Genomic DNA, 14,783 nt, shown 5'->3' with positions numbered 1-14,783 from the left:
CACGCCATGTGATTCCCCTGCTCCTGGTGGGGCCTACCTGAGCTCCTCCTCCGCTCGGTGAAGGTCCTGCCCTTTCTGTTCCACCAGCTGCGACATCTGGGCCAGGCGCTGCCTGAGCACGCTCAGTTCAGCCCTCTGCTCTGCCACCAGGGCTCTGTGCTGCTCCAGCTCCAGCTTCTGCTGCTCGCTCAGCTCCCCTGACACAGGCACAGGGAAAGGTGTCAAGAACAGGGACACAGCTGCTGATACAGTATGTCGTAGGCTAATACATCACAATCTCACTGTGACCTGCACACATTGCTGATTTTTTTCAGTTCTAGAGTCAAGTCAAAGTGAGTGAAGAAAAATGTTGCTTTCTAAATAGGTAAATATTATTACTTCAGAAACTGAAGAGCAGACACGTGGGACCTAAGCTAAAGACTAAAGAGTAAATATTTTGTGTCCTACAATGAAAAAAAAATCTTTAGAAGTAACAAAAAATACATTTTGTGATCCCTATCATTTATTAAAGAATGCTTTATTGGATAAACTCTCTGTGCAAAGCTCAAACCGGAGACACCTGGCGCAAAACACCCGAGAACAGCAAACACAATAGGAACTGGTTCCCAACCTGCCATGTCTGACATTTTGGCATTAGCTCCTGCCAGATCCCGGCTCAGCCCTGCGATGGTGTCTCTCTGGGCGGACGCCTCCCTCTGAGCCTCTGCCAGCTCAGCCCTGGACAGACACAGGTGAACATGGGGAGGTTTGTCACTCTAGTCTCCTGCCCAACCACTTTACTGGTATGGCTGCGCTTTGCTCTCTTTCCAGAGATCGTGCAGAAAAGGGGATTCATTCCACAATACAACGTAAAACATAAAAAGAAAAAAGAAGACACAGCACGTTTTGGCTATGGAGCCTTCTACAGGTGTAGCATTACAGACAAAACGAGTTGTTTCCTCCTAAGATTTTTCAGAGTGGAATAAACGTTTAGCTCCCCTCCAAAAGCTCTTCTGGACATTGGTTTACTGTGTGACCCTGTTCCTGCTGGAAATCGTCTTGAGAAATCGACTCGAGAAAAGCAGTAACTGATGGGAAGTTTAGATTGCACTGCTGTAACTAACAGTACAAAAGGCCCAAACAAACTTAAACATTGGTCTGTGTTACATGTTAAGCAAAGAGGAGATGGAAAGCTCTTTGATTCACACTCAAAATCCAAACAGCCACTCTGCAGTCCTTAAAGAAATGACTGGACTTGATCTTGGACTTAAGCTTTCTTCTACTCATGGGATCATCACCGGCAAGGCACGCTGGGCAGGTCACACTGAGGCTGCCCTTGCATGGAAAATTTCAGATTCCAGCGGTATCTGCATGCCCTTGAGATGATCTAAATATACAACATAGAAAAAAAAGCACAAAAAAAGCTAGGGAATGATTGCACCAGCAGTCAAGCACATTCACAGAACTCTGCACTGCATCATTCCTAAACTTTCCTTACGTGAGACACCTGCAAGATCCACCTTTGTCTGTTACAGATGTGCTATTTAACCAGAATTCAGATTATCATTGAAAATGAAAACCGTTTTTTTTTTCTCTCTCTCATGTGCACACTTAAACAAACTACACCTTTGGAGTGAATTCACACTCCCACATAAGTGGGGAAAATGTCAGAGGATTGCAAAAAACAAACAGTTTTCATCACATTTGAAAAATGTAAGCAGTACACATTGTCATTAAACAGCAGCCTAGGAGACATCAACAGATGTAAAGTGCTCATAGGAGTCCCAGCTGTTGAGGATATTGCTGATGAACACCATGTCTCAACATCCCCCAGCAGGAGCTGAGCTGGGTTCATTCTGGGTGATTGTGAAGACAACAGCTGAACATTGAGTGTTCAAGGGAGAATACCGTCTCACCCTGATCGGGTGGGTGTGAGCTTACAATATGTGGAAGATGAGCTGTCAGCTGTCAGAGCTGCACTTTCAGTGGAAAGATGACTAGTCACATAATGAACAACAAGCTCTAGTTGGAACTGACTGTTAATTGCACCCCAACTTCTCCATCAACCTACCATTGTTCGACAACATACTTCTCTACAGATTGCTCTCTATGAAATCGACCAGACACAGAAGGCCAAAAGCCCAGCTGCATTCAGAACCCGATGAATGAGAGAAAATGTCATCTTCCCATCTTGTGTGAGCAGATTCACCTCAATGTGCTGCCTAATACCGTCGAACATAGTGCAAGCTGGTGTTCATGGAAGGATTTACCAGTTCCATAAACCATAGTCATGAGAAAAGCTTTGCACTGCTCTGTCATAAGTTAGCCTGCTTCAAGTCCCGGTGACAGCATTTGCTGTAGATCTGGTCAATGGAAACTGTTTGCAAAGGTGTAGAAAAAGAATAGGACAGGATAAGGATGATCCTCATAATGCAAGCCAACCCAACATGGTCTAACAGATGAGACCCAACTTGCTAGGTGGAATATTAGGTGAGGAGCAAACAGCTGCTGTGACATTCTAGCATTCACCATCCCCAGAGCCTGGCTGTTCACCATATTCAGCAAGCAGTGGCATCAATGCCATGTTTCCACAGGTCTGGGATGTGTATCATGACATTCTCAAACTGAACGGCATTCCACAAAACTTGTGCACTGTTCTCTTCTTTATACACTCATTACCATTTCAGAAACAATGCTTTGTCACTTTCCACACACGACCCAAGCATTTATTTTTAATTGATTGTTTGGCACCCCTTAAGAAGTTATTATTGCAGTTTTACTGCTTCTCAGTGTATGCATGCATATTTTACTAAATAAATCACTTCACTGCATCTAATTCAGCTTTGCCAAAGCCTCCTGTCGCGATAGTGGCCTTTTCCTAACCATTAGGACTAGCAGGTGTAACGGTCTTAATTAAAATTAGTTGCTCAACTTTATTAGTAAAGATCGGCAGCAGTAATATTGTTGAGAGGAACAAGAAAACACAGGGGTGCATCATTTTGAGACTTTTGCAGCTCCTTGTAGTTAACATGCTGCCTGACCTTTGTATATCTATCAAATTTATTTTCAATTTTGCAATTAAACATTTGAAACTGCTCATCTTATTTTTTTTTTCATATTTTTACGTACAATATAATCAACCACTTTGTGTAGCTGCTCTTCCCATTAAGGGTCTTGGCAACTCAGAGCCTATCCTGGGAAACGCAAGAGGAAAGACTGGACTGCCGTTCCAACGCAGGTGTGATTTAAAATTAGTACCTTTTGAGTTGGTGGATGAGAAAATCTCGCAGTATGCAAGTTATTGTTAAACCTGATATCAAAGGAGTTGTTTCACACAGCTATTTTCTCCCACACTGCCTATTTCTGCTTCACCCACAGTGATGTCCTTACTGTACATACTGTATGTGTAAATTCCACTCATCACATTCTCACACCTAACAAGCTGACAAGAGACAAGCATACTGCTGGTATCACTTTGAGGAAAACAGAAACATTCACCATTCATCTAAAACATTCACTGAAGAGGAGTTTAACTCTTGGTAGAAGCAATCACTCACACTACAGAATACACTACATAGAGTACATGTCAGAGGAATACAATCCTAGGAAATGATATCTTATTTCTGTAGTGTTTTTAAAAATAAAGATATGTAAAGATACATACAAATTTTAATTAAATAACAGACCATTATCCATCCATTTTGTAACTGCTTGATCTAATACAGGAACAGACAATTATATGAGTATAAAATAACATTTTGTAGACCACTGTGCGAATGTAAATAATATTTTATGGACTACTTTAACAAATGTTCGTGTTAGGAAATAACTGCAGCATAGAAATGTGTTTAATTCTTTTGCGTTAGTTGGTTTTGTACTGTATCTGTGACTGTTAGCAATCAGTTACTGTACCTCATAGTAAACTCTGGACACCATGTGGATGCAGTTTCTGTCCGTTTGTTTTGAACAGGACCTTGAGCTCTATCACACTGAAGAGGAAGATATTTCACCACCAGTTTCTATTGCTCTGTTGTTCAAGGGTATAACAGCAGCAACCCAGCTAGGACTGAGTGCAGAGGCCAGAGACCTAATCATTACTCCACACTGCTACCTGATATTAGCAGATACATCTTATCTAGACACTGGTAAATACTAAACAGCTGCTCGAGGCATTGTAAAATATGTGACAGTTTTAAGCTTGTAGCTCAATATATGCCTGAAATTCCATTTCAATTAAAAGATACTCATTAATGTGATTCTATGTTTGTTACTAAGTCACATACTGTTGACTTGTAAAGACCATAAACTATACAGTATAGTAGTTTACAGTATATAATATGGTAATTAGTAATGTATGCGTAAGTAACACAAGTTCCTCTCAGTCCACTGTATTAGCACAATCTTATCTTAACCACAAAAAAAAGCATGCAACCACACAGCAGTTTTGTACTCTTTAGCTACAAGGAAGGCTTAAATAGTGAAAGATGTTTGTTGTTAAAAATTCATTGCTAGACAAACGTAAAGAAAGTTTTTACTTTTTCACAAATTTTAACAGTGGAAAATCAATCCAACCATCTGATGTCATATTATGTTAAAAATCACACATACACAAAATATATAGCTAAATAATTTTAAATACTAAATGTTAATATAACTACTGTTAATAGTATATTAATAGTATTTTTAATAGATCTGTCTCTCCATTTGAACTTATTTATTTCTGTCCATGAATCAGCATCAGGACCAGCAATAAAAAGCTTAATAACAACAATAATAACGGTAATAAACAACATCTTCTCATCTTATATATTTGTAATGCTGAAATTGATGTATCATTTTTTTATAAATGGGGGGATTAACAATGGATTAACAAACTACCCTCATCAAATCAATTATTATCATCATCATTATTATCATCACAACATTGTATCTGACAGACCACGACAGATTCTCACACACACAAAGGTCTGTATACAACACTGTTACACTGCCGATATTTATCATTTCAGGAAATGCACTGTAGCACTACAGGTCTTCTTAGAACAGTATCTACTGTAAACCTTCCCCTGCTGGGCTGTATTCCAATTAAGAGAACAAACACGAGAAATTAATTTGCTACGTTTCTTTATGATACTGCAATGAAGACTTACTGCTGCACAAAGAGGTTTAAAAAGGTGCCGAGCTGCAGAGATGGTTGCATGTAAAAGGTCACAGGGGAAAATACAGGACCAACACAATCAAATTCCCTCAGTCTTCTCTCTCTTTCCTCCCAGTAATTATTAGATAATAACCGTGCATTTCATTATTCATGCCTTTCTAAAACACAGAGGCTTTTTTCCAAGCCCATTATGTGTGAGGGAAGCTCATTCTGAGTCCAGGGATACACATGCTATTTCAGCAGTAATGAGAGGCATCGATTTCTCTTGCCAGGAATGTGCTCCTTCAGGGGATGTTGCGGTTAAGCTGGTTTTCTTTGGTCACACGATCCCAGCCAGCCCGCCTCGAACCTCCAGCTACAGTAGCTCCAGCACTTCATATCTGCCGGCACATGCCCACCTCCCTGCCCGTTGTAACTCAGCCTGTGTCTCATTCCACTGCCTATCTATAACAACCCCTTTGTCCTTGCTTGGAAATTTTGCACTATAAAAAGGCATTTTTCTGACGTTTTCTCAGAGCTAAAACTGCACAGAATCCACAGACTGAAAGACTTGTACGTATTTGTTATGCATTGCTGAAATGTGCTCAACAGATCCGACTGATTAGTCAAACATTTTCACTCCATGACATGTCCAATTGAAAAAAAGAAAAGGTCTGGTTTGTTTGCATTTTGCACTATGATCCAATTTCTACCTTTAAAATCACGAGAACAGGAAACAACCCGCAAACTGTAATCCTGGTCATCGGCACAGATTTTTCTATTAAGACCCCAAATCACAGGCCTGACACTGCAAGAAGTGCAATTTAGTCATTAGTCACATCAGATTAATTATAGCGAAAGAGCAGAACTTCAAAACTGGCACCCACACTAGAGCAACCACAGCCATTACTGCAGACGAATCTTTAATTATTAACATTATCCACACCGGGCTAGTCACACAGAGCCTGAACCAGCTTCTATTGCTGGAACAACCAGTGCATTGTGCTTGATCAAGCCAGAGGATGATGATGAGAGAAAGCACTCAGTCCATTTTTTAATTACTTATTGTCTTTAACTATGATCTAATTTTAAATAAAAAAATAAATTAAGCCGGGGTCTTAAAATAAAAAACAAGTTTCTGTCAGTATTCCAGACAGCATTTTTGTCAATCACACGATCAGGCACTCAATACACTAATCATTAAGTGGAAAGTGACTTCTGGGTCTGCTATTCCGCAGCAATAAATTAGCCTCATTTCAGCTAATTAGAGAACCTTCAGAAAAAGCTGACTGAGCTGTAATTCTAACTCTAAGGGACAAGCATAATTACGAAGAGGACCGTACTGTACATGGGGGCTGCTTCCAGTGATAGCAGGGGGGCGCTGTTGGCCCCGGCTGTGTTTCGCTCACCTGAGCAGGGCGCACGTCTGCTTCAGAGCCTCAACGTCCTGGGGCAGCACTGGCACAGGGGGTGCTGGAGGAATGCCTGGACTGCGGCTCTCCAGCCTCTTCTCGGCGTCTGCAGGGAAGGGAGTGGAAAGATGATGCGACACGGAGAGAGAAAAATCAGGACTCCGCTAATATCGAAGCGCTTATTTTGGGTACTGGGGGAGAACGCCGACTCACTGCAAAAGTAAAATCGCAAGGTCTGCAGCTTGTACACAAACTGTCCATTGGCAAATCATGTCCGCAGTGGCAGTACAGCAAACTACATGCATACGATGGAATTCAGTCATATCCATCGATCCGTTTTCTAACTGCTTCTTCCAATTCAGGGTCGTGGGGAAGCAGGAGCCTATCCCAGCAAGCAACGGGCGCAAGGCAGGGTACACCCTGGGTGGGACGCCAGTCCATGGCCAGCCTGAGATAAATTGTGGCACCATTGAAATGAATCAAGGAGTCTGCAGCAGAAATCAGAATAACTCTGCACGTATTATAATGTGCGCACAATTTTATTAAAACACCTGCAGCACAAGACAACTTCACGTGAGCTACTTTAGGGCAGGTAATTCATGCAGCAGGCTGTAGGTGTCTTTTTAATAATGGCAGCTGCTGATAACTAAACAAAAAAACAAGCTTGAAAAAAAAAGAAAATGTTAAGCCTAGGCATCTGACTGGATTATGAACAACATGGCACTATGGCCACTGATGCTAAGAGCATCCCATGGCTGGACCAGAGCATCACTTCCGGCTTTTTTGAGGTTATTTTACTTACAGGGTATTTGTTATTGAATTTGCAGTAAGGAGAAAGACTCCACAGGTTTGGAGTAACGACTGTCAAACAGCAAAGTGTAGCAAAGCAGCTGCACTTGAGAGACTTGTTGTGGCAAATCTCCACTGTAGAGTAGGACTGCCCTCTGGTGACTAACAACAGAGCTGCATGTCACCCTGAAGATAAAAAAACAGTGGAACCCCAAGGGCTGGAGCATCGGAACATGACTATATTTAAGGTGCAGTGTGGTAAACAGTTACATCAGTGCTCATTTCAGGATCTGTCCCTTAACATCCCTTTCCTTTCCAGAGCCGAAGCAGTCCCAGCCCCACGTTCCCCACTCCCTCTTCAAGAAATGCGGTTTGAGGAAGCAGTTCCTCATGAACTTTTACCGCAGCACCATAGACAGTGTCCTCACCGGTGTCCTCACTGTGTGGTACAGCAGTACTACCACGCATGACAGAGACGCACTACAAAGGGTTGTGGCAACAGCACAGAGGATTATAGGATGCGATTCACCATCAATCGGTGAGATCCACACCATCTGCTGTCGCAATAAAGCCCAATCCATCATTCAGGATCCCAACCATACCGGCCATAAACTGTTCTCCCCCCTACCCTCTGGCAAACAGTACTGTGCTGTTAAAGTACAGACCACTAGACTCAAGAACAGCTTCTATCCCACCGCAGTGCGCATCCTCAACAGCTACTGTAACTGCAGGGCCTCAGCACACATCTGCACTCCACACTTTTTACATAGTTACCCTTTTTTTTCCTCTCAGTCTCACTACTACATATTTCTTTATTTTTCCACAATATATTGATTGTTCCTGTCGTCCACATTGTGTGGTGTTGTCTGTTGTACTGTATGTGTCCCAAGAGATCAGCGCGATTAAGAATTCCAATGTACACGTACATATGGCAATAAACTCCTCTGCTCTGTACTCTCTGCTCGACACCCCCGGCCCCCCTCCTCACCGCTCAGCCTGGCCTCCAGCGCCGCCCGCTCCTCCTCGCCCGCCCGCTGGCTCTGGGCGGCCCTGGCCAGCCGCTGCTCCAGAGCCATGATGGTGCGGGCGTGCTGGTGCACCTGCTCCCTGTACTCCGCCTCCCGGACCCCCTGCCTCTCCCGCTCCAGCCGGGCCCCCCTCTCTTCCGCTGCCCACTCCTTCGCCGGCCAGCAGGCCTGCTGCCTCTGTGCCTCCTGCTGCAGATCCGCCTGGAGAGTGGGGGGAAACACAGGCGTCACACTGCTCCGAACTTGCATGTGGTCCTGCACACAACTGCTGAGCTGAAAACTGGACCCTTCACAGCGCAGCAACAGACATCCCAACTTTGAAAAATTGATTTCGGGGTGGGGAGGGGGTCGTCCCCCTTCAAAAAAAAATCACAGCTCTAGAATTAAATAATCCGCTGACAGATACTATAAAATTGTAGCGAATTCGGGTCCTCGGGCTTGTGCCCTTGCCCCTCCCGCCCCAGCTCGTCCCTGACCGCCTGGGTTCGAACCCAGGTCTCCGGCGTTGCTCAACAGGGGTCTTGCCGGCCGTGCTGAAGAAAACCTTCTTCAGCCCGGGCGGCCGGCATCCCTGTTATGGGCAGGGGAGTAGAGAGCTGTACTGTCACCGTGCTGGAACCGGCTCGTACAACCTGTGTGTCAACCATATTTATTATAATATATATGTAATACACTATAGATACTATAATAATATATACAGCACACTATAATAAATATACAGTACACTATAGATACGATAACTCACTAGTCCAGTTGAATAATCTCACTTTCTTTGCAAATGTTCGTTGTACAGAGATGCGGCTTGTTTAGCAGATTGGAGCAGATTCTCAGAGGGCTCAAGGTTATATTATATCATTAAATAATTTGCCGATTTTTTTTTTTCAGATCAGGGGTGTCGGCAACAGAAAAATTTGGGGGTGGGGAGGCGATTTCCGGGAGATTATGGATGACTTGCGGGAGTCAGGGAGGAGACGCTGATTGCTGGGAGACTCCCGGAACTTCTGGGAGACTAGGGATGTCTGCAACAAGTTTCACTCAAATAGTGCACGAGCAGGGAGCTGCATCAGTGTGTGCAGGCCGCAAAGGAACAGGTGAAGGTTCATTGGGTGCTGTTAGGTAAAGAAAACGGAAACACTATGTTTCGGCTGTGGAGCCTTCTTCTGGTGTGAGGGAGAGGGGGGGAAGTCGCAGATAAATAAGGCCTAGAGGAACAAGAAAAAGAGAGTAGGTAAGCAGGGGAGGGGAGCCGGGGGCAGTGGGAATATAGCAGGTGCCAAACACAAGGAGAGCAGGAGCAGAGGTGTGAAAAGCTGAAATATGCAGATGAATGGAGAAGGTTTGGAAGGAGCTGAAAGAAGGAGGCAAGCTGTGATTCAAGTTGAAACATAACAGGAGGTGGTTAGAAAGTCTGGTCTTGGGGCAGATCGCTGTGAAGAGAAGGAATGCTGGTTCAGTGACAGAGGGTGCAGGCAGCCCAGGCGGGAGGAGAAGAAATGAGGGAAAGAGATCTAGAGACGTTTCTACTCTCCATCCCCCCTGAAGAAGGCTCCGCAGCTGGAAAGCACTGTTTCCTTCCAGCTTAAAATACAGTATACCTCACATGTGGGATATTGTCAGGCTCTTCCAGAATGTGCACAGCCCCTAGTCCAGCAATACAACACTGGTCTCCACATTCCCAATCCCTCGAGAAGGGCGAACTGTCTGGGGTCGACTCTCCTCACTGGAGCACACCGGTCCACTGCTGAGGGGGGCTCCTGTGTAAGTCATGGGGGAGCTGCTGGAGGCGTCACCAAGGTTTGATGGGTTTGGAAAGGGCTGTAACAGAACAGTGGCACAGCCTGCCTCCTTCACTACTGTGCCGAAGTCATTCCTAATCCTGAAGTGTGCAGGCGGACTTCTCAAATTCAATAAAATACAAAAAACAGTGAGATGAGAGGACCCGTGTCGTCCCGGTCAGCCCTGCCTCACCTCTCTCTCCCTGGCCGACTGCAGCTCTCGGCTCAGCTCCTGCTGCCGGCCAGTCAGGCTCTCCACCTCCTGGCGTTTGGCCTCCATTGCCTGTGTCGAGAAAGCCGGAATCACCTACTGTACATCCCCCCGCAACACAAGAGAAGGCCCGAATTCACACATTTCTTCTTGTTTCAGGTCAAAAAAGGACTTCAAAGCAAGTGTCTCGAGAAGGAAATTAATATTTGTACCATAATCTATGAAGAGTAAAAGCATATACTTCAGAGCAGTTCTCAGGTGCCTGTCATAGATTACCTCAAAACACTCTTTTGAGGAACACTCTTGCAAATTTCCATTTTTTCCTTCATGTGTGATTTTCAAATGACAATTGCTTCATTGTTTTCGCTAGGAACGTAATTTAACAATTTTCTGCGTCCTGCCAGTGTGATTTGTTGCTGACAAGTTTACACCCAGCTGAAGCTGAAAGTGAGCTTCGAATGGTTATTCCCAGCTAACCTGGCTGCGCAGCAGGACAGACTGTGTATCAGGACACAGGGAGTCTGATCATGGCGAACTGTTTCCATGGGAACTTCGAACTCTGGCGGGAGGTGGGAGGTGGGAGGTGGGAGGCCAGTTACCTGTGTCAGATGCCTGCACTGGTCCTCCACGCGTCCCAGCTCAGAGCGCTGCTCAGACAGGGCCTGCTGCAGACGATCTCTCTCCTGCTCCCTCTCTTCCAGCTGCTGCAGGAGCTGCAGTGCACACACAAGCAGCACTCAGTTCACACACCCCCAACGAGACACAGAGAAAACCCCTTTTCAGATAAGCACCCAAGTGATGGCGGGTTATGATGGAAGATGGTGTTTTGGGTTTGTTCTGACTATCCTGGAATAAAATAGTAGAATAGACTGTGTCAGTGCACAGGGAGTATAATCACTGTGAATTGTTTCTATCGGAAGGTCGAATCCCTGAATCGCTCAAATAATGCTCAGATCTGTGATTAAGGAAATGCCAAAATCAAATGCTTATTTCCAGGGAGATTCTTTTTTACTCCAAAAAACTCCAAATCAAACTTATCAAGCGAAATATACTGTTTATTATATGTATTTTCTTAGAAAACTACAAAAAAGAAGACATATATCACACATACTGTATATAGATCTGTGCAATATTATGAAGCTTATGAATTTACTGTTTTACTTTCACACCACGAGTGAAAGCTACAGATTTGATCTTTTATAGTATAATAATCATATGGGGAAAGAATTATGATGAAACAATTTTTTTTTGCAAGTTGTTCAACGAACTCAATTTGTTTTTTACATAAACGTAAGGGAACCAAGAGACGTCCTTTGAATAAAGAAAAAGAATGACAAACTCTGCTCGGCAGAGTTTAATTAATTTTTTATTCAGTAACTACAGGCTCGATGTTGCAGGCTTCCACTGCACAACAATGTCCTTGAATGTGCAGAAAAAACATTCCTCAACAAATATGCAACATTCAGGATATGAAAAGTCATTCAGAACAGAAGCAGGGTTCCGCAGGGTGCCCTGTCACATGTCTCATAACATGTCCTGTAATAACAGAGTCCCATTGGGCTCATGATTGCAGGGCTGAGTGACCTGTAGTTTAGCTGCCCCTGGGATATGTCATTACATATTTTTTCAATTTTTGTTTTTTGCAAGTCACGTTCTAACCTGTTAGATAATTCTTGTCATTTGACGTGGGAACTTTAAGAGTATATATGTGTGTGTGGAGGGGGTCAGAGGGCTGTGGGTTTAAAACAAATTGTGTTTAGTGTCAGTGGGGGTAACTCTTCCAGACACCTCAAACAGCAACAGAAAATAACCAGTGAGAAATTCCATAAACCTCTGATTATACGTGATCAAGAGAGCTCTTTGAAACTATGATACACGTTTTGTATTGCACTGTGGCACATCATGCTTTGTTCTGCTAATGGTATTAACAACACGGCACAACTAAAAAAAGAAAAGGAATGCCTGGAATAAAGTTTCAAGAATTAACCTAACGTTATCACAATTTTAATCTTCAATCAGTGGTTCCATTTCTGTACAGCAGTGCAGTAAGGCTGCTTCAGTGATGCCTGAATAGACTGGTCTGCCTCCCCACCTGCTGGTTCTGCTGTTCCATAACCTCCCTCGTAGTCTTCTGCTGCTGCTGTAGTGTCCTCTCGTGCTCTTGATTCAGAGAATCCACCCTGGCCTGGATCAAGGCATCCTGAGAGACCCGCAGCTCTTCCAGTTCGGCCTGCGCACAGATTCACAGTCAGACAGCTTCCAAGCCTTTCTGTTACAAACAGCAGTCGCTACATCCAGCTTTGTAAGCAAACCGTTTGACAGAAACTCATGTCTTACCTGCAGGGTCCTTATGTCCCCCTCTCGGTCTTGGTGCTTTTGCCACAAGGACCTGATGGAGCCAGAAACACCTACAAAAGAGGTTGTCACTTAGGAGCATGTAAACACACACACACACTCTGGCACAAGTCACACAACCCTGTACCAACGGAACGTTTGCTACACTGCTTTGATGGATGGAGTTTTATACCCTCTGTATATGGAATCATTAATTGTTAATCAACTCAGATTACCGCTACAATGACTGTACTGTGCAGGAAGAACAATGACCTGTCAACCTGTTCACCAGTTCATCTGACACACAATGAGCCCCACACGGCCTTAAAGGAATGTTTAACCTGACAAGCAGAGTGACGCGCCTCGCTGTAGGCTCGAGGTTGCCAGGAAGACTGGGGGCTGGTGTTAGACTCTTAACATCAGGGACTCAAGCTCAGAGTGGTCCAGCTCTGGTGTGTCTGCAAGTTTTCATTCCAAGCTTAGCTCTGACTGAACCAAATCAGCTCGTTGCTGGCTTAACCGGCCCAATTTCCCTATGCTGGCCAGCTCTCCTGGGTGCTGCACTGAAGAAAACACACCAACTCTGCAACAACTGAGATGACCAAGCATTTCTTATAACTAGCTCAAGCCTACCCTAGCAGGCTGTGCCACTGACACATGGGTAACACACAGTCACCGTCACTGCTGATTGATGACACTGCCAAAGCTCCAATTGGCTTGGACCACTGAGCTCCATCTGCATCTTTACCCTTTGGAATGCCTAGAGCCACCTATCAAAATGTCTTCAGTTCAAATATTCACCTTAAAAAGCCTTTGGATTTTTAAAATAAGGAGCTAGGCAACCTGCTGTACAGCAGAGGGGGCAATTCGGGATACAGCCTTACCATTGGCCGAAGCTGCAACATCTGTCCCAGCATCCTGCAGGGCCCGAGCTGCTTCCTGCTGCCATGACAGCAGAGAACTCAGCATGGAGAGACCCAGAGCATGCACCCAGGAAAGGGAAGGTGGGGCATTCTGGTCCCTCAGAGCTGCTATCTCCCTCTGCAGGCTGGGAACAGAAGGGGCTTCCTGCACACGAGCCTGGGCAGAACAGAGAAGGGCTGCCATATAAACAGTGCTGTGCTTCCTGAAGTGGCTGAGCATGGCGGCGCTCTGCTCAGAACTCCCAAAAGGATAGTTTGAAACGTGCAAAAAACATCTTAATGAAAAAAATGGCATGATTAGAATTATCAGAGGTGTATATCTGATCATCTCAAGGTGAAGTGAAGATACTTGATCTATTCAAGCCACAATGGCTCATTGGACCGGAGAGTATTCTGGTTTCCATGGAGTTAAGAGTACAGAGACCATGTGACTTCCCCTCTGGGAAGCTAATTCACCGCAGAGCCTAACTCCGGAAAATCCAGGTTTCCAGTGATACAGCTGGGAGAACCAGTGCAATCTGGGGACAGTCCCTCACTCAAGGCACACGAGCTGTGTCTGAAGCGAGGACTTGAATCTACAACCGGCCAGTTATAATTACTGAATCATAAACAGTATACTACACAGACAGTCGTAAGATAAGGAAAAGAAAAGTAATTAATAATAGAAATGTAGTTAATTGGTGAGATGTACACCTTCACACATACAGGGTAAACATCCAGCAGCCATATCACTCTGCAACTCACAACTGGCAGCCCCCTGAAGCTCAGCAGGGGTGAGCCTGGTCAGTACCTGGATGGGAGACCTCCTGGGAAAGACTAAGGCTGCTGCTGGAAGAGGTGTTAGTGGGGCCAGCAGGGGGTGCTCACCCTGCGGTCCATGTGGGTCCTAATGCCCCAGTATAGTGACGGGGACACTATACTGTAAACAGGCGCCGTCCTTCGGATGAGATGTAAAGCCGAGTGCCTGACTCTGTGGTCATTAAAAACCCCAGGGCGTTCCTTGAAAAGAGTAGGGGTGTAACCCCGGTGTCCTGGCCAAATTTCCCATTGGCCCTTACCAATCATGGCCTCCTAATAATCCCCATCTATGAATTGGCTTCATCATTCTGCTCTCCTCCCCACTGAGAGCTGGTGTGTGGGGAGCATCCTGGCGCACTTTGGTGGTGGATGCTGGTGGTGATGGAGGGGATCCCCA

General features: G+C 44.8%; 1 protein-coding gene across 1 annotated transcript in view; it reads right to left on the bottom strand.

Annotated features, from left to right (window-relative positions):
* fhad1 (forkhead-associated (FHA) phosphopeptide binding domain 1) overlaps nucleotides 1-14,783 on the bottom strand; it is a 50,075-nt gene that overhangs the window by 20,395 nt on the left and 14,897 nt on the right. The window contains exons 13-21 of the mRNA XM_088938120.1: nucleotides 13,550-13,745; nucleotides 12,669-12,739; nucleotides 12,424-12,561; nucleotides 10,931-11,044; nucleotides 10,314-10,403; nucleotides 8,306-8,546; nucleotides 6,526-6,634; nucleotides 611-717; nucleotides 38-197 (exon numbers count right to left, since the gene is read on the bottom strand). Of these exons, the coding sequence (XP_088794246.1) occupies nucleotides 38-197; nucleotides 611-717; nucleotides 6,526-6,634; nucleotides 8,306-8,546; nucleotides 10,314-10,403; nucleotides 10,931-11,044; nucleotides 12,424-12,561; nucleotides 12,669-12,739; nucleotides 13,550-13,745 (1,226 nt within the window). The remainder of the gene's footprint in view (nucleotides 1-37; nucleotides 198-610; nucleotides 718-6,525; nucleotides 6,635-8,305; nucleotides 8,547-10,313; nucleotides 10,404-10,930; nucleotides 11,045-12,423; nucleotides 12,562-12,668; nucleotides 12,740-13,549; nucleotides 13,746-14,783) is intronic.

Source organism: Atractosteus spatula, chromosome 20, assembly GCF_055471065.1.
Source record: "Atractosteus spatula isolate fAtrSpa1 chromosome 20, fAtrSpa1.hap1, whole genome shotgun sequence".
Classification (NCBI taxonomy): domain Eukaryota; kingdom Metazoa; phylum Chordata; class Actinopteri; order Semionotiformes; family Lepisosteidae; genus Atractosteus; species Atractosteus spatula.
The sequence above is the reverse complement of the archived record's forward strand: the minus strand, read 5'-3'. Positions and strand labels throughout refer to the sequence as shown.